Source organism: Polyodon spathula, chromosome 7 (genome assembly GCF_017654505.1).
Source record: "Polyodon spathula isolate WHYD16114869_AA chromosome 7, ASM1765450v1, whole genome shotgun sequence".
In the NCBI taxonomy this organism is placed as follows: domain Eukaryota; kingdom Metazoa; phylum Chordata; class Actinopteri; order Acipenseriformes; family Polyodontidae; genus Polyodon; species Polyodon spathula.
In genome coordinates, this window is record NC_054540.1 from 26,974,268 (window position 1) to 26,996,154 (window position 21,887).

The following is a 21,887-nucleotide window of genomic DNA, read 5'->3' on the forward strand; positions in this document are numbered from 1 at the left end:
AATGGTTTAAAATCTCTGTTCTGTCTAGTGTGCCACAGATCAAGTCAATAGCCACTAAAACTCTGTGCTAAATTTTGTTCTTTGGCACACATGTGCCACCAAGTTAAAAAAAAGTTAGGTGCACCTGAAAAATGTAGGCGCACATGAAAAAATAATACACAAACACTTTTTGCAAAAATAAGTATTGCAGTTCGGATTTATGTTGAATATCTGTATTTTTCTTTTTTTACATAACACATGGAGTTTCATACTTTTGCACCAACAAAATAAATAGAATTTTTTTTTCCAACTTAAAACGTGTTTCTTTTCAGCTTGCAGATTCATTTATATTTCTAGCAGACAACATTAAAATTTCTGATCAGTTTAAGTAGTGAAAGGATTGGTTGTACCAACCAAACTGAGCAGACTGTAGCGCCCTGAAGTGTTAAAAAAATCTATATGGTTAAATCCCGATATAATGTACTCAATAATGTTTTAATAGCTTATTTTACAAATACAGATAGTTTTTAGACGGTCTCATAAAATGGTATAGAACTAAAAGCAAACAAGACCGTTCAGGCAACTTATTTCAATCACCTTTATAAACAAAAACAAACAAACAAACAAAAAACACAATAACAACAACAACAAAAATAATATTTTGGATAAAAATTCCAAATCAGGTCATTCTGCTTAAATATTTTAACCTCAATACAGCTTGCCATGCAATTAACTTGAGAGTGCATTTATATATTCCTGTAAGTCAATGCAACCATTTCTGCAAGCATGATTTAACCATCCTATTGTACATTCTGCATTGAACAGTTAAGCCTGGAGATTGAACCTGCATACCTGCTGGTGAATAAAGAATCCATCTTATGAAGGCATCACCTTTTATATCATTAAACAATATAACAATTTGGAACAAAGCTCCAATTAATATAGGGTACTTCATCGTGAAAAACATCTACTTTGTTTCATCTACTTTAAGATCTAAGCTATAGTCCTGCCCACCACTGCAATGCATCGCACCACAACACAACACATCATAAAACACATCATTATCATTAAAAACTACTGTAAAGTATAAACAAAGATTGCATCATGCTGAACTCTGCTGAGGGCTGTCGACATGTACAATCAACCACATATTTAGAAAACTTGCAAATAACCATGATCTGCAATGGGGTTATTGGAAAAAAACTGGGACTATCGGACCCAAAATATATTCACATGAAGTATAAATTTACAACCAGTATGCACCTGGATACAAACAGCTTATTCAATTCCATCCAATTCCCTTCACAGGCGCCTAGCTCATGGATTAGATACCTTTGGGAGATTGGCCCTTTACACCACAGCAACATTTTCCACTGATACTAGGGATTTGTCAATAAACAGAACACAACAACCAATAGGGGTTTTATACAAACAGCATTTAAACAAAAGAAAATGAAACAAAGAAAAACAGACACATATTTATATATTTATATACAATATTTCCTTTAACAGCATTGTTTAGGCACACTTCTGGAGGTTCAAAGACAGAACACTTCCAGATTGAGGTAGGAAGGCTAACCATGACAACTGTACATAGTATGGCAAAGCAAAAGGGCACCAGTAAGCATTCTAGGACTCTACAATGGTGGGTTCTGGAATCTAAAGGGTTAATGTAGTTAGCAGCTGTCACCAAAACCTTTATTAAGTGAGGAGAGAATGTCATCTAATCTTGAATAATGCAGAGACAGTGGAGTTTTTGGGTCAAAAACTAGACTGGAAAAGTAACAAAAGATTAGTTCTATGTATATTTTATGCAGTTCTGTGGCACAGCTAAATTGAGAACTACAAGAATGTTTGTTGGTCTGCGACAATCTTTTGGAAACTCACCTCGAAGGTGATCTCCAGCACGTTCTTTGGAATCTGCATCACTCCCGAGTCCCCCAGCTCTCCCGAGACACCGACCCAGGGGTTTGAGGTGGTGATGGCATTGCTCAGCTTCTTTATGGGGATGATCACTGCTCTGTAGGGTATCACTACAGGATGCAAGAACAAGATTTATTTTTAGGGGACAAAAATGTTTTTATTTTCAAGGCAACAGAGGTAAGATAACACCACTCTATTCAGTTTCCTCATGTGGCCTTTTTGTAGGGGTCCTCAGTGTCATGGTTATATAGGCTGACGTCCTACCAAACTAATTCATGATAATAAAACACAGTAGTGTTTCTTATTTGATCAACTTTCCAGCTCACTGCAAACAAAATCAACTGCTACACCTTTTTGTTGCATAGAAAACCTACTTTCATTATTTCATAAGCTGCAAGGTGGCCTTTTGTCTATTTTCAGAGAGCGATTGCTAAAAAAAAACCCAATACACAGTACTTTCAGGTAGTTTCAGAAAGTAATGCAACATAGATGTTGCATTTAATGAGACACAGAGCCATTTCCTCACACTTACTGATGGTAGTGAAGACACTAGTGAAGCAGAAGTAATCAACCGTGTTGAGCGTGAGGAGGTGATAGAGGAACTGCTCCTTCTCTTCTTCACAGCGGAGGAAAGCATAACGCTTATACAGCTTTCTGTACAGCACACACAGAACAAACATGAAATGCATTTATATTTTTCATACCACTTTCATTGACCAACAATTCATCACTTTTATAAAAACATATCCATTCCCAGAGCCCATGCCTCGAGTATATTAAAAAAAGGAAACTTAGCACATGCTTAGGCTAGGATGCAAGGTCCCGTCAGACAACCATTTTTGTTCATTAGAAAATTATTTTGAAGACATGCAATCTATCATGCAGACTAACTTGATTTATAATCCATCCCATCTGTCCTTCCAACCCTAGTTCCACCAAGATGAGTCATCATTTTGGTTTTAGTAGACAATCAGCTTTCAAAACATTTTCATCTCTCTGTCTGTCTGTTTGTCTGTCTGTGTCTGTCTCTCTCTCTCTCTCATTTGTATATCACTATGCTTGCATGCATGTTTTCCCCCTACTTTGTTAATGCCTGGTTGGAGAGCAGCTGTTTAAGGTGCTGGGAGAGTAGCTTTTTCTCCAGCGAGAGCCTGATCCAGCCACGAGCTCGACCCACATCCGTCTTTATTTCACTCACATTCTGGATGTGCCTGCAATTGAGATCAAGGGTCACAATCTGAATCATTTATTGCAATCATTTTTAAATTTTTTTTTTTTTAATATGAGTATCCAACTTATGGATAAAAGCAACACATGCATTATTCAGCATGTTTTTTTCAGTGGTTCATGAATAATGCAGTTATTATATTATTAATATATTATTAACTGGGATTTGTGCTCGTTGGTGAACTGACTTCATGTTGTGTCGCATTAGGTTCATTTTTTCTATTTACCAATAGAGGAATAGCAAATACATAAGGTGGCCAAAATGGCTGGCACGACCCCATGAAGTCATAGAATGAGTCAAAGGTAGTGGTCAATGGGATTTTAATTTTAATATCCATCTTTAGCTCTAAAACAGGGACTAATTACTTGTATTCAAACACACTGCCTCCTGAGATCTCAGGCATACAGCAAGCAACAGGAAAGACACATCAATGTGAAGGACTGCTGGAATAATGCACAGAATCACTGAAACAGAGGGAATGTGGAAATTACAGTATATTATTACTGGTAATCCAATAACTTGTTTCAATCGGCTTCTGCAATAGGATGATTGTTTAGAAATTTAAAGCAGCCACAAGGAGCTGTCAGAATCTGGCTTTGTAGACGACGATGTATACATACCAAAATATGTAAATTGCAGGTGGACTTTTACCAAGTAACCTCATTATGTAATTGAATGCTTTATTATAAATATTATTTATTAGTGTTGTGGTTCGGATTACTGCCAGCAGTCATTTGAATAAATAACGGCACACTAAAACTGTAACGAGAATCGATAGCTCAGCACAAGCACGCAGAGGAATGTCCTGCCATCCACAGACCCGTGATTCATAGAGCTTCACCCACAGGTATGATTGATTAATAGCCAAGGCAGCCTCTGCATATAAACAATACTGAGGCAGAGTGCTTTGAATTATTTAATAATGTGTGTAAACTTGCCTATGGCTGTGCGAAGGGGTCTAATAGCTACAATCAATCTAAATATAAATCTTACATTTCTTCTGAAAGAGCAGACAGCCACGACATCCTGTTCTACATGACAAAATGCAAGTATACTAGAAAGTCTTGCATGTGTCTGTCCACTGATTGCCAAGGCATCCTGATCAAAGCCACGCTCACACTATACCTTTGCCTTGTTTATCTATAAAGACAATGCTTAATTATTGTTTCCATTGAGATGCCAAATATACATTTCCTTTCCATTTGCGATTTTATGTGTGTAATGAATGTCAAGTGGTAAACGTTAAGAACCCCTAGTTTTAATGAGACAGCTTTAGATCATGTGATATCTACACAATATTATACAAACCTCATGTCCTGAATAAGGGACACCCGGAGGAAAGGCATGGTCAATCCTGACTCAGATTTCCGTCTCTCTGGTCCTAGCAAAACTGCAGAAACATAAAAGACACTGACTGAACAAACAGCAAACATACTTTCCAACCATGCTTTAAAACCCTAACAATGCTGACTGAATCAACTTATAAATTAAAAAATACTTTAAAGTATTATTATTCTTTTTACACAATTATGTTTAATACACAATAGTACAACTCAACAGTTTAACCTGCAGACTCAAGAACGTGCCTACATTGTTCGTTTCTAGCTTTTATCATTAAAAGTATGCTTTCCTTTCACAAAAATAGTGCAAATTGCATTTTGGTCTAAAGTTGATATATTTTTGGCCCATCGTAATGCACTAAATTAGAGTCTTCGGTGATCTATGGACATACAGTACCGCTAAAAAATAACTACTGGAATTTTACTGTATTTCAGGTTTATTTACTGCTTTCTGTGGGTTACACATGCAATTGCTTTGACATTTTGTGAGGTCACATTGGTGAAAATAACAGAATAAAATTATTCCGGGGCATTGAACAAAAATAGGTATGTTTAATTTCAACAATAAGAAACAGTGGCCTCTTATAGGCCATTACATATGTGAAAGTACAAACAGTTAAGGCAGCTGTTTAAGAAAAAAATAAATAAAAAAACAAAATCAGCCTTTGGTGTGTAAGAAAACAGCAGGGTCTTCTCATTTCCAACAATGATGTGTAGTCATCTGATACTGTCACTGCTGTGCAGGATTCTTACCTGGAGAGACTGCTGTCTGCTCCAGTTTCTCTTCCCGCTCTTGGTACTGAAGCAAATGAGACCACAAGGCAGATTTCCCCTGTGTGAAGAACATCACAAAGGTTTTTGTTTCCACAAATGTATTTCCTAATTAGCAAGGCGTTCATTAACACTTCCAACTGATACTGTAGTTCCCCGTTTGTGAATTCCATGTTCAAGAATCCAAATATCCAAACTCCAAATGCTCTTCTACCAAATCCAAAAGGTGTATTTATCTACCTACTATACCAATTACTCCAACAATCCTACTTGTAAATTAGTTGCAACAAGATAGCAATTGGGTTAAAAATGGTTGATAAAACAGGGATGAGACAAAAGAAGGATTTTAATCTCAAACCACAGAAAACATTCTTAGATCACTGGCTTATTAGGTAGTTTTATAAACAGTGAGTTATAACTGGCTTGTAGCTGTTGACACAGCTATCGTGTAGAACCCTTGTCTTCTTGAACACTGCGTCTGCGCACCTGTTTGACCTGCAACCCGTGACTCCAGATCCTTTCCATCAGGTCGCACAGGCTGGCGATGAGCGTGTTCTCCTCCAGCCCTGTTATGTTTGCCTCTCCATGGCCCAGCTCCACCGCCTCATGGCCCATCTTCTCCACCAGCATTCGCTTCGTCTGAGAGGTCAAAGCAAACGAGTGAGGAATCCTGGTCTTGCCACATTTTAACAGGTCTGGAGCAATTCAGATAGCTTTAAGGTAATCTACTTGGAGATGACTGACTTTTATGGAAGGTAGATTTGTATATACAGTAGAAGTGGTGTGGAAGTCATTAAGAACCAAATTACTCAATGAAAACTACCAGAAAGGTGTAAATAGTGTTCAATTTGTAAGTGACACTTAGGTGGGAGTTGGTTCTTTGGCATGCTTCTTACTATGCTTCCAAACTACCTGTATAAATACCTGTGTGTGTGTGTGTGTGTGTGTGTGTGTGTGTGTGTGTGTGTGTGTGAGTCAGTACAAACAGTGTGTCTCACCTTCATTCTGCATTCTTTAAGCAGCCCCTCCACAAATTTCCAGTTGGTCTGTGCAATGACGGCGGGGGAGAGGTCCGACAGTTTGGGCTGTCTCAAGCTCTTCCCTAAACTCCTGGCCTCCTGCATGTATTTCTGGATTAAACCAAAGGAACATGTGGTCATTAGTGCATTAAACCAAAGGAACATGTGGTCATTAGTGCTGCTTTATTGTTAACAAGACAGCACTAAAAGATGTGTCTAACCCATTTGATGTTTTTAACATTTTTGTTAGATTTAGGATATATCTCCATGTTGCTATAAGTGACATACTTTGGTTAAAGGATTGGGAATGGAATTAATGTAGACTTCATTGTATTGAACTGAACTGCCCTATGCATCATACTGTATCAAACAAGATAATGCAAAAACCCAATCTCTCTAAGTATATCCAGACATTTTTTACATTGTGCTATTATGATTTGTTTTATATTATCACTTAAAACATAAAAGCAATTTTATGTTTCTATATACTAAACAAAACAATTTGGTTTTACTAATGAATAGCCAGTACAGTGCATAGAACATCTATAGTTAGTGTTAGTGTTGTGTTCCTATAATGTCCTTCGATTCCACCTCTCATAGGGCTCTGCATGTTTTTTTAGTTCTGAACAATGATTTATTTGAGCACTTAGCTGTGAAAGCCGAGTCGGAACAATGCAGGCTGTGTGAACATAACTTAATGTTCAAACATCCCCAATCAATAAAGTCACAGACTTTCAATATACTTTTACGCTCCCCAGGTTGTGAGTAAGCAGTATCTTTGATTTCATAAATAACCCTGAGGTATTTAGAAATCTACTAACAGTACTGTTTTTACAGAAAAGTGAAAAAACTGTGCTATGGAGGGCGAACGTTCTGCGCAATCCCATTTTTAATGTATCTGCGTCTGTTTCAGTTTTGCTATTCAATCAGTTTCTGTGGGACCAGGGGTGGGTTTTACTTGATCATTACTTATTAATTATTTAGGGGTAAACCATAGAATATGTTTAATTCATCTGAATTATTAAAAAAAAAAAAAAACCCTGTTGGTACTCAAGTATTGCACAGTAAAGCGTAGAAAATCAATGTACACTTAAGTGGTCAGTTAGACTTGATTGAAATGCTGAATTTAAACAACAATATTCATGTACAAGCATCGGGTAGCTCTGTAAAACCACAGGATAGCTTTTGCTTTACATTTGCTAAAGTAACAAAAAAGCAGGCTTAAAAAATGACTGTAGAATTCTTATTGGGCCGTTTTTCTTCTGTCAGCAAAACAGAGCTTGGGGCCTGTAAATGTACTCTGCCACACACAGTTTTGTCTTACAATTTTGCAAAGTTAACATCCTTTCCAAACCAGAGGTATTGTTAATAAAAGAGTATGGTTGCCGGACATTTTCCCCAAAATACCATACCAACACCTCACCCTTTGGTCAAAAAGGGGATTCTGTAGACTCAAAATTCTGTAGACCTTGATATACCAGACAGCAGGCAGAGAAGGAAAATGGGAGGAATCCCACTCCCTGTGAGTTCTGCACCCAGACACCCCTCTACTTGCTGTTGGGGTGGCAGACAGCAGGAACCAGAGAATGTGAAACAAACAAGAGAAAAGACCCAAAGAAAGAGAAGCAGCATGCAGATGAATGCACACACAGGTTTAAATGTCTTACAAACCCTTTGCATGAAGTTAACATCAACTTTCCAAACCAGAGGTATTGTTAATAAAAGAGTATGGTTGCCGGACATTTTCCCCAAAATACCATACCAACACCTCACCCTTTGGTCAAAAAGGGGATTCTGTAGACTCAAAATGAACCTCTGTAGCACCTTGATATACCAGACAGCAGGCAGAGAAGGATTTTGTAGGAGGTTGTATGGGAGGAGGTGGGCCCTGATCCCACTCCCAGAATGCCACTGAGTTCTGCAGGACCAGACACCCCTCTACTTGCTGTTGGGGTGGCAGGGAAAGCAGACCAATGGGGAACCAGAGCAGATGTGAAACAAACAAGAGAAAAGACCCAAAGAAAGAGAAGCAGCATGCAGATGAATGCACAGCACATTAAAAAGGAAAAAGACTTAAATAACAAATAAAACTAACAAAGCAACACTCTATCAAATGTCTGTGTTTTGGATTGATTAACTGGAACACAGAAACCCTTTGCATGACAGTAAAATCAACTGCATGTAACAAACAATCCAAACTGTATGAGAAGAACGTGCTTTTCAAGAGAACATTCAAAATGATGAAAAGCAGATAAAGAACACAGTAATAGAAGGGAAAGGACTCTTGGAAGCCAGAGGACAGAGCTGCAGTAAGGGAACTACCTCTCTTAAATCATTGTCCAGGCCCAGGTGCTCGGAATGTTGTCTGAGGCGGTCTTTCCTTCGCTGGGCTGTCCCTGTCCGACTGGCCCATCTGCTGAAGGGGAGGAAGTGACACAGATCTCTTTCTTTTCTTAAGAAATACGTGACAAGTGCCAGAATTCATTGCAATTGTTATTAAAAAAAAGGTGCTGTTATTTTTGTATGTCCAAAGTGTTCATGGAAAATTATACACATGATCTATCTAAAATGAATATTTCAGGCTTACTTTTACATTTTCATTTTAACAATAATTAAATACATGATGTACAATATCCGTTGTTTTGACTGATGTTCAAGTCTTTGAATGTTTTCTGAAGGAACTGGGATCAGACACTTTCCTGGAATTCCACAATCTCTTTGTAAAGCCTATACACTGTAGAAATCACCTTATTGTTTCATCTCACTGACGAGGTTTAGGTCTATACGTGTTCTGCGACGTAATGTAAAGCCATCATACTCACTTGTTATTGGTTGGTCCTGCTGCCAGCACATCGGCCTGCAGCTTTGGAAAGAAGCCCTGCTCATATTTGCCTTGTCCAATCTTCATATCGAGCAGGTGCGGGTGGACAGCTGTGTGATCGATCTTCATGAGCCGCTGTTCAATAGACTGGGCTGCAGATAAATAAACAGACTGAACATCGACGTGACCTGGATCAAACACATTAAAACACACAGGAAATATTCCCTCTGTAGTGCAGAATACCCTCCTCCTGCTGCGTATCCAAGCTCTAAAAGCTTTGTACTCACCAGATATTTCAAAAGACTAACTACTTTCGTTCTGTTTTTTCGCGGGATGGTGGTTATGGATGGTGCTTAATTGTCCGAAATGCATGACGATTCTGAGATTATTGAAAGTCTTGTTCATGGTTGTACTCATGTGCATGAAATGCGGTCAAAAGGGCATAAACGGTTGAAAGACTTGAAATATTCTGTCTTTAAATCAGACCTTTGTTCATATTAAGAAACTAAATGGGGGAAGGTCTGCTTTACTACAAAAAAGTAGAGGACTGTAATCAACACTGAACATTGCAATGCACTCATCTTTATGGGGGATTCCATCTTCAATAAAACTGGATTGGAAGGACTGAGCAAGTGATTTGAGCAGAGGAATACCTAGTGAATGCACATTATGACAGAAATCATCAGATTGGTACACAGATTAAATGCAGCTAAGCTCCCATTTAATATTGGATAGTATTTAGTAATAAATCTATAAACTATTACTGTATCAATTGATCCAAAAAAAAAAAAAAACTTGTGCTCTGTGGCAGGACTACACCATAGCCAGGGATCTTTAATGAGAATAATTACCAGACACCTGATCATCTTTACATAACACGCTCCACTATGAGGCTAAAATACAATGTGCAAAAGCCATTGATTTTTCCTAACTGTGATCCAAAGTGCTGAAACAGCAGCAAGTTCCAACTGATCTACTCTCTACTCATCTGGAAAACAGAATAATGACACTGCTTTCAGCAGCATCTGCAGTAGTTAGTGATTTAATTAGTGTCAGAAACTTGCTTCAATTAATAATGGCAATCATGATCTATATGATAATGTGTGGCTGGAGACCTGAAAACAGGGTTCCCTTGTTAACATTCACATATTTCACCTTTGCAGTTCTTAAAGTTTTACTTAAGCCTTAATTAAGCTGAGCAAAACTTTAAATAAACTAAGGTTACCCTAAGTTAATGATGTCCGTTTAATAAAAACAACTTTTACAATAAGTGTTCTGCTTTGATTTTGGATATTATAATCAAATTCATGCCAGTCAATGTGGACTTAGCTATTATCTGTGGGAACTAAAGAATCTATACCGTGCTCTCTTACCCGATTCCTTTAAGATGGTGCTTTTCTGGTAGTTGGATGAGCGGAGGTTAGGGATGCGCACGTTATAGAGCCTCATCTTCTCGATGCGAGAATCGAAAACTCTGAGCAGCGGCTCCGTTACCTCCCATTGTGACATGATCTTGTTGTCGATGAAAGTGGCGAACATCTGCGTCTCAATGAAGTGGGACAGGAAGGGGAGGTAGGGCTCAGGCTGGTCTGACAGGAACGAGGCCTGCAATGCAAACCATGACAAATGAATCAATATAATTCTTACTCTATCACAAAAACAGTCACCAAGTGGCACTGTACTCTATATGCAAATCCAATCACAGGAGAAATATGCAACTGAAAAGGCATAAAACACTTTGGACACACTGGTATTAATATTACTTTCTTGCCCATACCTACTATGATATATTCTAAAGGACTGAGACATTGCAGAAAGGGTGGAGAACAAATTTCTTATATATTCATTTTGTTGTCAACTAAACGTGTGCCATATTTTGACACTGCTCATTTCAGTTAACTTTATTGAATGAACTAAGTAAATTTAAGCTTATTTACGTGATTAAAAAGACATTAAAATCATCCAAACCCTCCTTTATAGCACTGAAGTAGAGGCTGGGCATATGATATGTTTGGATAGATGTTGAGATCTACAAGCATCAAGCTAAATTGTATGGTATTCAGGGATTTTGGATTTTTGAAGTTACATTCATGCATTCGATAATTGCTTATGGCTACATTGGTGAGGTTAAAGTACCACATAGTTCTATCCAAACTGGCTATTTCTTCAATTGTGCATTCTCAGAGGATTGGTCTAGAGGAAAAAGTAACAGTGTGGGTTTCCACTGGCACTAGCTTAGAGCTGAGGGGTTATGAACTTATATATGGGATTTGGGACTTTGTTGTTAAGATGACACATGTGAAACTACCAAAATCTTACTTAGTTGGATTTTAAAAACCAAAAACTGATAGTATTTATTTATTTATTTTTTTTTTACAAGTAGTGTAATGGGGGGATAATTGATTAACTGACCAACCATTTCAGAAAAAGCCATTTGCTGCATTCTCATGCTAACCAATCAGTCAATTTCAGGCACAACTGAAAGTCTTTGGTTTAGGAGGTCTTCGATGACAGAGGCAGGTGTATTTAAACGTGCTGTAAACACGAAAGATTTTTTTTTAAAGAAAAACAGTGAATTTTGTTTTTAAAACCTAACTAAGTAAGGTTTTGGTAGTTTCAAATGTGTGAATGTAACAAAGAAGTCCCAAGTCCCATGCAATTACATAACCACTCAGCTCCATGCTAGTGCCAGTTGAAGCACGTACTGTTACTTTTTCTTCTAGATCAATCCTGAGAGAATGCAAAGTTGAAGAAATAGCCAGTTTGGATAGAACTATGTGGCACTTTAGCCTCACAAATGCAACTTCAAAAATCTGCCAATTGTAGCATCTAAATTGCATCCAGGGTGGTTTTTCTGGTCAAGGTTGAAAGGGACATTTAAAAAAACAAACAATGGCTATAATTTCTGAACTCAGCATGTGAGATTTTTCTAGGAAAATCTGAGACGAACGGGCAACGAAATGTCCCTTTTCTGGTTGAGTTGATGTTAAATGCCCCATAACAAAATTTCTATCGCAATACTGTGGGATTTAAAAAATAAAAAAATCAGTTAGGATCGCAGATAAATTGTTAATACTGCTAAAAATACAAACGCTGTATAATCATGTTTATTTTATATAAAGACACAACAAACCCTATACATATCAATCACTGTCAGTCTCGTAGGCAAACACAAAGTATTGTTTAACCATTTTATTGCATTAATTGGCATTTTTCTTTTTCTAAGAACCTGAATGACAAACGTATTTCAAACATTCAATCAACCTGTGTACCCTCTTTCATGTGCTCTAGTCTTGTTTCTTCACCCGTTTCCTCTCACAGGCCAATCCCTTACCGGTGTTGAAACCAATTCAGTTCCCCGTCAGAAATCTGTATCCCCTGGCATATTGCGCATGCGTAAAATGAGATTGTCCAACAGGCACGTCTGATTTTTCTTTTCCTCGTGTCTGAAGGTAAAATACGAGTGATGAACACGCGCAGCAGTTGTCGGCTGCATTTTGCAATCATTTACTAACTTTTATTGACAAGATGGCATGATTTCTTTGTGATGTGTATGATCAGTTATGGTTTGTTTTCAATAAAAACGTCTTTGACATGTGCAGCTAAAACAACTCTAAATAATGAGTTCTTAATGTATTAACTATGCGACCTACCTGTTTATAAACGACTGTGCCGATTTCAAAGTGGCCTATTTTTTTATATATTTTTTGGATTTCAAAACTTGAAAGTAAATGATCCTGAAAGTTTTCACGAATGTGAGAATTAATTTAATGTTGTTGCTCTGTGGCTTGTGCTGTTAAGTTTATATTAAAAATACATAATGTATTACATATAATGTTAACTTTTACATATATTTGTTTATATATTTATTTTGTATACAGTACACACACAAGTTTGGCATTTACAGTGAGAGACCAATGGGATACCAAATTAGACAGCTGACATTATCTTAGTCTGGCTGTACTATTTGTATCCCCTGTGCATTTCAGGCAGGGGGGCTCCTAGAAGTGTCAAACTTGCACAGTGTGTCTACCTGTACCCCATTATCATACACAAAGGGTTTGATTGATATTGGGTGTATTTACAGTGAGAAACACAGGAGATACCAAATTAGACAGCTGACATGCCGTCCTGTTAAAAAAGTTAGTAATTGATTGCAAAATGCAGCCAACACTCGTATTTTACCTCAGACATGAGCAAAAGAAAAATCAGATGTGCCTGTATGGGACAATCTCATTTTATGCATGCGCAATGCACCAGGGGACACAGATTCCTGAGGGGGTATTGAATTGGTTACAATACCTGAAACCTATTTTCAAGTGCGCGCATCAACTAATTAAAACAGAATTGTCTTTTTTAAAAGGAATACACATCTAAAAACAAATTAAAAAAACAAACATAATAAACATAATAAATTTGATATACAGTATACATATTTTTTTCTTCTATTCAGAACGTGCTCACACGATACCAAACACTATTTGAATACTGCATTAAGCACTCTTGGGATTATTTTGAGATATGCGCATGCGTCAGTGACTCACTGCATTTTGTTCATGTGATTACTTACACTATTATTAATGTATTTTTAAAATGTGAACTTCCGTTATTATAAATGAGATGTACTTTTAAAACATCAAAACACATCTCTAAATAATACCGTATCACTCTGTACTTAATAATTTTTGAGGTGTCGTGTCTGCATATACAGAGAAGATTAAAATGCTTCCAGATTGTCTAGTCTGTGCGCAGTGAAGCAGAAATATTTCAGTTTTGATTTGGCTGATGATGGCATTTAAGGAATACTAAAACAATATAACAAGACCTAAATATCTGTTAACGTCTATGTGGTGTGTGTGTGTGTGTGTGTATATATATGTATCATATCATTGCCCACCCCTGCTGAATACATAGAAAAAAGCAATAAAAAAATAAATGTGTCCATTTGTGGATTAGAAATCCTTGTAAAAGGCAAACAATTATTACTACCTGCTCTTGCTTCTAAAAACCTGGTCACATTACCCACATTTTCAACAGAGAGTATGAGCTTCACCGCTTTCAGTAACCAAAAGGAAGCATTCCCAGGACTTAAGCGCAAGACTGCTGCAAGTCCTGTAACCGAGCCAATGTCTCCATTTCTATTTTCATTTCAAAGATACAGGGGATTAATGCTTGTGACAGAATAGCCGTCTGCCGTGTGGCTGCGTGCATTCGCTGCTGAGTGACAGGCAGGAAATTGAGACAGAGGTTAAAGTTGATAGACCCCGCAGGTGAACAGGATTTATTTACATAAATCAACACATGTAATAGCTCACGTGACACTACCAGCAACGGCAGCACGTGTTTGAAAACTATGGTAGGATCTACAATAGCGGAACTAATCTTTTCTGTTCAATAATAAACTAACGTTGCTGAAGACGCTGATCATGTCGGATAAACAATTCTAAATCAAAAATCTCAGTCAGACATAGTGTACTATGGATTATGCTCTTTCAGATTGTGCATATTTATTTTGCTAATATACATGCGTTTGGCATTGAAACACCCGGCACTCCCTACCTTGTCGAAGTTATGCATTTGCTCACGGTTGGTGAGCCAGGATTCCAAGTCCATAGCACTCTGGATAACGAATGACTCATAGTCGGCGAACATGTGTGAGAAACGGTTGGCAAAGACCTCGCGGACCTGCACGTTGAGCGTGGCGTCACGCAGCTCTTCCTCCTCGCACTGCAGCCTGCCATCCTTCTCCTTCACTGTGCTGTCGCCCAGCGTTTGCACGCGCCCCACCGTCACCCCCGTCCGCTTTGCCAGGGCCTGCAGCCGCTCCAGCGTGGCATTGCCCTGCAGCAGCTCAAAGACAGCCAGGGCGTCACCAGGCAAGTTGCCATTCTTCTTGTCGTTGACCAGGTCGTGCAGTGCCAGGCTCTTCAGCTTGGTGGCGCTCTCGCTGCAGGGCAGGCTGCCCTCGGGAGGAATACCGAACTGGAGCAGGACTGCCGAGATCTCCTGGATGAATTCCAGCTTGTTAGGGAACTGTGGGAAGTCCTCTGGGAGCTCGATGAAGTGGTTATCAATGTCCACAAAGCAGAGATTTGCCTTAAAAAGAAGAAAGTATTTAGTTTGTTCTAGTTTACTGGCAACTTTTGTTTTTCATGGGTGGGCAGAACAAGGGAAATAATCAAATACCACACTGTGTTTAGTAGACACAGCAGTGGACTCAATGTTTCACTATCTCAATGGAAATATATGGAAGATATGTTGTGGTAATTTTAACCCCAGAATGAAATGAACGCAGACCATCTCCTATTTAGTTGTTGTTAAATTACTGTTTTACATTAATATCATGTCACCACCAATCTTTGTGACCTTATCTTTAGTTTGACATGAAAAGGATAAACAAGTACAGAATTATAGTTCTATGAAAACAATGAACATGTTATTAAATTGGTGATTCATTGGTGTTGAATTTGGCATGAATATTTCTATAAAATTACCTCTTTTTTTCCCCAGAGCTATTGTTATGTATAATGAAACCCTATACTCAACTTACTGTAATTTAATCTAGAAGTCAGTTAACTTAGATTGATACGCTATGGGAAAAAGTGCAATCGCTTTCAAGTGGCAACTCCATAGAGCTTAGTGTTAAGAATAGGACTCCCTTTTCTGACCTTTGCCTTTTCTTCTTAGCGGATTTTATGTTTTCTACAACCTCGTTCAGCCTAAAGATAATGGCCCTATCAGTCTCTTTTCTAGAGCACCAATACTTCATAGACTTTCTAATTCTAACTTGGAATTCACAGATCTGCAGGAAAAAGGAATCAGAAAATTGGATTTAGACGAGAAAAACCTCCTGAGACTCCCATCTCTTGCACCGCCCAAGAAAGGCAAAAAACAAAATTGATGCACAGAGCTGAGGAGATTAGGAGTATTTGGCGTATACAGTGGATGCGCATTAAAATGTTATCTCTTTCACACACAAGTGAGTTTGTGCCTGTATTTATAAGCTTAAGCTGGGAAAACTTGGCCTGGGTTCTGGAAAACCATTGCTCCGAGAGCTGCATTTTATCATCAGCTGAAAGATGAACTCTTCATTCAAATCAAGACTACTAGGGCCCGAAATGTCTGGGTATTCACTTCCCAGACACAACACAGGCTTTACCAGACTGGTTTACAGTTTCTGCATGTCTTAAAAGTAAATGTATTTAGCTGATAGCACCTCAAGTTAAAAGTCTTTCTCAAGGATACATGTGAGCATACAGGTACTACTCAACTTCCTTACATGCCAGGACACTATAGAGCATTCAGAGGAAGTATATACTGTATAGGGCCTTGTGCTTTACCTCCTGTGGCAGCTCCAGCTTGGAGCGGTCAGTTCCTTCCTTTGACTGGAGCCCCATCAGGTAGGGCACAGGGGCATCGAGGAAGTGAAGCAGGGATGCTGGGAGGATGGGAACGTACACGTGTTGCCATTGGAATGGGAAGAGCAGCGTTGTGATCCCTTCTGCCACTGTCATCAGCCGTTGGTAATCTGGGGAGAGAAAGGCAACAATGTGATGAATAACTGGATCTTTCCTGCATTATCTACAAGCAGACTAGCCAGCCAATAACAAGAGTAAGTGAACGGGACTGATTTGCACTTATCAGTATACTTTCAAGATGAAGGTTTATACATATGTACAATCTTACTTTTACATGTTTATGGACTATTCAAATGTACACGCTGTCCAGTAAAATCAAATATAATCCAAGCCTCTCGCTTAATATGCAGCTTTTCCCCTACACATCACTTCTCATAAACCATTTGCGATAAGTACATCTACAGTAAAAAGAACATTTGGCAGGTCGCAGTACACTGACATACTATTTGCTATTCCAATTGACAATCAAAAGGTGTTCTAATAAACTAACAGGGAAGTAATAAGGATTTTATTTTATTTATTTTTTTAACAGAATAATAGGTTAAGTCCTATTGATATGCGGTTTTGACACATTACACACGGAAACATGGCCTTACTTTGGCGCAGCTTTTAATCTGTCTTGCGGAAACTCAAAGGAAACTTTGGCATGCTTTCTCAAACTGACAGCCTTCAGTAAGGGTTTTGATACAAGCAGCAGCTGTTTTTTCATCATTTAAGGTTTACTTTTTTTCCCAAAGGCACCAGGAAGACATTGCTACAGGTGTTCAGAGCCATTGAGGGGATTCTATCAGTCACCCCCGGCTAAAACAAGCCAGCAATCACCACCATCTATCTTTGTTTTCCAGACTGCCCTGTCTTCAGCTATCCTTGTGACTGATGACATAGCAGTTGTGATTAGTGATTTTCTGCATGCACCACTGCACTGTAGTTTATGTTCAGCTTAAGACAGATTCAGCATTTCATCTTTTCCACCAGCAGCAGTGTATCACTCTATATCTACTTTCTCAGCATGCTCATCGCTAGGGAGGGAGGTGGAGGTAGATTCAAGCATAACACAAAGACGTTTCATGAAGACGGCCTCCTCCAACATATTCCTGCTCTATCAAATTCGTGAAACTCTAAATGGTGTTGGCATTCAATAACCTCTTCATTGAGCTGCTGAAAATGTCGTTTAAGCGTTGCCACAGAGCACGGAAAACAACAATACCATGAGTTAAAACATTAAAAACATCAACAACTGAGATTTAACCTTAGGTTAGAAAAAGGTTGTAAGTAATGCTAAGCAACAGGGACAAGCATGCTACCAGTAAACCTATCAACTCTCTCATAGTCTCCCGTATTTTGGGCCCTTCTCCTGGGACAGATTTTCTAAAAACTCTACTGTTAAACCCCCTTATGTCAGCAATCCTTTAATATCTGCAGAAATCATGGCCAGTGTATGGTTACTGCAATCTCTGTGTGTACCTAGCAGGGTTTAGGACCGTGGGGAGCTGTGGCAGGCATGAATTCAGTGCGTGAGGCAAGTTCACATACTTAACTTTCAAAAGTTGACCGTTATGCAGGACAGAGGAAAGGTTTAAAGAGTACATACTGGAATAGCTGTAGGAAACAACTGCACACATTACCGGCTTTTATGAAATATTGATTGTTTTTTAATTATCATAGATTTCCAATATAAACCCCATCTCTTGCGCTAGACACTAAACACATTCCTTAACAACACAAAGAACATCCAGCTAGACCTGTTTATCAGAAACACTTTGTTGCAGAGAGAACGTCAGTTCTTATGCAGCTGAGAAACATATGAAAGTATAAACATGAATTATGTAGTAAAGCGCTGAATATAAAGACTCATTTTCTTAAATTATTTGTTCAGCGACAAGTTAAATTAGGAGTTATTGTTTCAAATGACAATACATAACCCATTTTCACAAATAATATTTACAGTGCCTATAGAAAGTCTACATCTCCTTGAACTTTTTTTACATTTTGTTGTGTCAGTGCGTCAGAGTTTTATGCATTTAAATGAAGATTTTTTTTCCACTTACAGTGGCTTGCGAAAGTACTGACCCCCCTTGGCATTTTTCCTATTTTGTTGCCTTACAACCTGGAATTAAAATGGATTTTTGGGGGGTTTGTATCATTTGATTTACACAACATGCCTACCACTTTGAAGATGCAAAATATTTTTTATTGTGAAACAAACAAGAAATGAGACAAAAAAACAGAAAACTTGAGCGTGCATAAGTATTCACCCCCCCCAAAGTCAATACTTTGTAGAGCCACCTTTTGCAGCAATTACAGCTGCAAGCCTCTTGGGGTATGTATCTATAAGCTTGGCACATCTAGCCACTAGGATTTTTGCCCATTCTTCAAGGCAAAACTGCTCCAGCTCTTTCAAGTTGGATGGGTTCCGCTGGTGTACAGCAATCTTTAAGTCATACCACAGATTCTCAATTGGATTGAGGTCTGGGCTTTGACTAGGCCATTCCAAGACATTTAAATGTTTCCCCTTAAACCACTCGAGTGTTGCTTTAGCAGTATGCTTAGGGTCATTGTCCTGCTGGAAGGTGAACCTCCGTCCCAGTCTCAAATCTCTGGAAGACTGAAACAGGTTTCCCTCAAGAATTTTCCTGTATTTAGCGCCATCCATCATTCCTTCAATTCTGACCAGTTTCCCAGTCCCTGCCGATGAAAAACATCCCCACAGCATGATGTTGCCACCACCATGCTTCACTGTGGGGATGGTGTTCTCGGGGTGATGAGAGGTGTTGGGTTTGCGCCAGACATAGCGTTTTCCTTGATGGCCAAAAAGCTCAATTTTAGTCTCATCTGACCAGAGTACCTTCTTCCATATGTTTGGGGAATTCTCCCACATGCCTTTAGGCAAACACCAAACGTGTGTGCTTATTTTTTTCTTTAAGCAATGGCTTTTTTCTGGCCACTGTTCCGTAAAGCCCAGCTCTGTGGAATGTACGGCTTAAAGTGGTCCTATGGACAGATACTCCAATCTCCACTGTGGAGCTTTGCAGCTCCTTCAGGGTTATCTTTGGTCTCTTTGTTGCCTCTCTGATTAATGCCCTCCTTGCCTGGTCCGTGAGTTTTGGTGGGCGGCCCTCTCTTACCAGGTTTGTTGTGGTGCCATATTCTTTCCATTTTTTAATAATGGCTTTAATGGTGCTCCGTGGGATGTTCAAAGTTTCAGATATTTTTTTATAACCCAACCCTGATCTGTACTTCTCCACAACTTTGTCCCTGACCTGTTTGGAGAGCTCCTTGGTTTTCATGGTGCCCCTTGCTTAGTGGTGTTGCAGACTCTGGGGCCTTTCAGAACAGGTGTATATATACTGAGATCATGTGACAGATCATGTGACACATTGCACACAGGTGGACTTTATTTAACTAATTATGTGACTTCTGAAGGTAACTGGTTGCACCAGATCTTATAGGCTTAATAGCAAAGGGAGTGAATACATATGCACGCACCACTTTTCTGTTATTTATTTTTTAGAATTTTTTGAAACAAGTTATTTTTTTCATTTCACCAATTTGGACTATTTTGTGTATGTCCATTACATGAAATCCAAATAAAAATCAATTTTAATTCCAGGTTGTAAGGCAACAAAATAGGAAAAATGCCAAGGGGGGTCAATACTTTCGCAAGTCACTGTATCTACACACCATACTCCACACTGTTAAGGGGAAAAAAAGGTTTTATTGAGAAAAAAATTATAATTACAGCTGTGAGTCTGTTGGGATAGGTCTCTAACAACTTTGCACACCTAGAATTGGCAATATTTGACCATTCCTCTTTACAAAACAGTTCAAGCTCTGTCAAGTTCCTTTGGGAGCAAATCTTCAAGTCATGCCACAAATTTTAGATTGGATTTAGGTCGGGGCTCTGACTGGGCCACTCAAGGACATTTAACTTTTTGTTCCTTAGCCACTCCAGAGTAGCTTTTGCTGTGTGCTTTGGGTGTTTGTCATGCTGAAAGGTGAACTTCCGTCCCAGTTTCAGCTTTCTTGCAGAGGGCAGCAAGTTTTCCTCAAGGACTTCTCTGTTCTTTGCACCATTCATTTTCCCTTCTATCCTGACAAGTGCCCCAGTCCCTGCCGATGAGAAACATCCCCATAACATGTAGGGATGGTGTTCTTTGGGTGATGCACTGTGTTGGGTTTGCGCCAAACATAACAGTTTTAATTTAGGCCAAAAAGTTCCACTTTAGTTTCGACAGACCACAAAACCTTTTTGCCACATGGCTACAGAATCTCTGGAGTGTTTTTTGCATTGGATTCAAGGTGGGCTTCCTTGAGTAATGGCTTCCTTCTTGCCACCCTACCATACAGGCCAGATTTGAGGAGTGCTTGGGATATTGTTGTCACATGCACACTTTGATCAGTCTTGGCCATAAAAGCCTGTAGCTCTTGCAAAGTTGCCATTGGCATCTTGGTAGCCTCTCTGATCAGTCTCCTTCTTGCTCAGTCATCCAGTTTGGAGCGACGGCCTGATCTAGGCAGGGTCTTGGTGGTGCCATACACCTTCCACTTCTTAATAATCGTCTTGACCGTGCTCCAAGGGATATTCATAGCTTTTGATATTTTTTATACCCATCCCCTGATCTGTGCCTTTCAACAACTTTGAACTTTTGAAAGTGCCTTGGTGCTCATGGTTGAGTCTTTGCTCTGAAATGCACTACTCAGCAGAGGGAACCTACATGAACTTTACCTGAAATCATGTGAATCACTACAATTTAACACAGGTGGAGGCCACTTAATTTGGTGAGTGATTTTGAAGGAGATTGGTTACACCTGAGCTAATTTAGGATTGCTATTACAAGGGACACTTATCCAACCAAGCTACATCAGTTTTTATTTTTAATTCATTTTCTATAAATTCCTAGAATATCTTTTTCATTTGGAAGTGGTGGGGTAGGATGTGTAGATAAATGAAAACAAAACAAAAAAAAAATATTTTAATGCATTTTAATTCCAGGTTATAAGGCAACAAAAGATGAAAATTCTGAAAGGGGGTGTAGACTTTCTATATGCACTGTAAGTAAGCATTTTTGTAAATCTGAAGCAGTTTAATTGCCAAAATAAGATTATTTTTTATTTTGTTTGTGCAGATTTGCAGAATACGTTATAAAACTGAAACTTAAAATCGACAGTTGGTTTGTCCTTAAGAGTGTGCTTTGTTAGACTTGAGGTTTTCCAAATGCTTGTATTCAACACAGAAAAACATGTGTGCAAATAACCTTTCTACTTTTACAGAAAAGTGTGTTATGTACTGCTTAGTAAATGTGAAATAATGTTTCATTCCCAATTGAAACTTACTGTTTTTTTATAAATATATATATTTAATATACCAGTATTTTTTTTCGCGTTAAT

General features: G+C 38.6%; 1 protein-coding gene across 6 annotated transcripts in view; it reads right to left on the minus strand.

The window, feature by feature from the left end:
- LOC121318457 (DENN domain-containing protein 5B-like) overlaps positions 1-21,887 on the minus strand; it is an 80,343-nt gene that overhangs the window by 10,457 nt on the left and 47,999 nt on the right. For 3 of the 6 annotated variants that reach the window (XM_041255160.1, XM_041255158.1, XM_041255162.1), the window contains 12 exons: positions 16,422-16,609; positions 14,641-15,177; positions 10,455-10,686; positions 9,083-9,233; positions 8,583-8,676; positions 6,240-6,371; positions 5,728-5,880; positions 5,224-5,302; positions 4,439-4,520; positions 2,985-3,113; positions 2,435-2,556; positions 1,867-2,012 (listed from right to left, as the gene is read on the minus strand). In XM_041255160.1, coding sequence (XP_041111094.1) covers positions 1,867-2,012; positions 2,435-2,556; positions 2,985-3,113; positions 4,439-4,520; positions 5,224-5,302; positions 5,728-5,880; positions 6,240-6,371; positions 8,583-8,676; positions 9,083-9,233; positions 10,455-10,686; positions 14,641-15,177; positions 16,422-16,609 — 2,045 coding nt within the window. Of the gene's footprint in view, positions 1-1,866; positions 2,013-2,434; positions 2,557-2,984; positions 3,114-4,438; positions 4,521-5,223; positions 5,303-5,727; positions 5,881-6,239; positions 6,372-8,094; positions 8,206-8,582; positions 8,677-9,082; positions 9,234-10,454; positions 10,687-14,640; positions 15,178-16,421; positions 16,610-21,887 lie in introns of all 6 variants that reach the window. The other 3 variants (XM_041255161.1, XM_041255159.1, XM_041255164.1) reach the window with 2 other exon arrangements.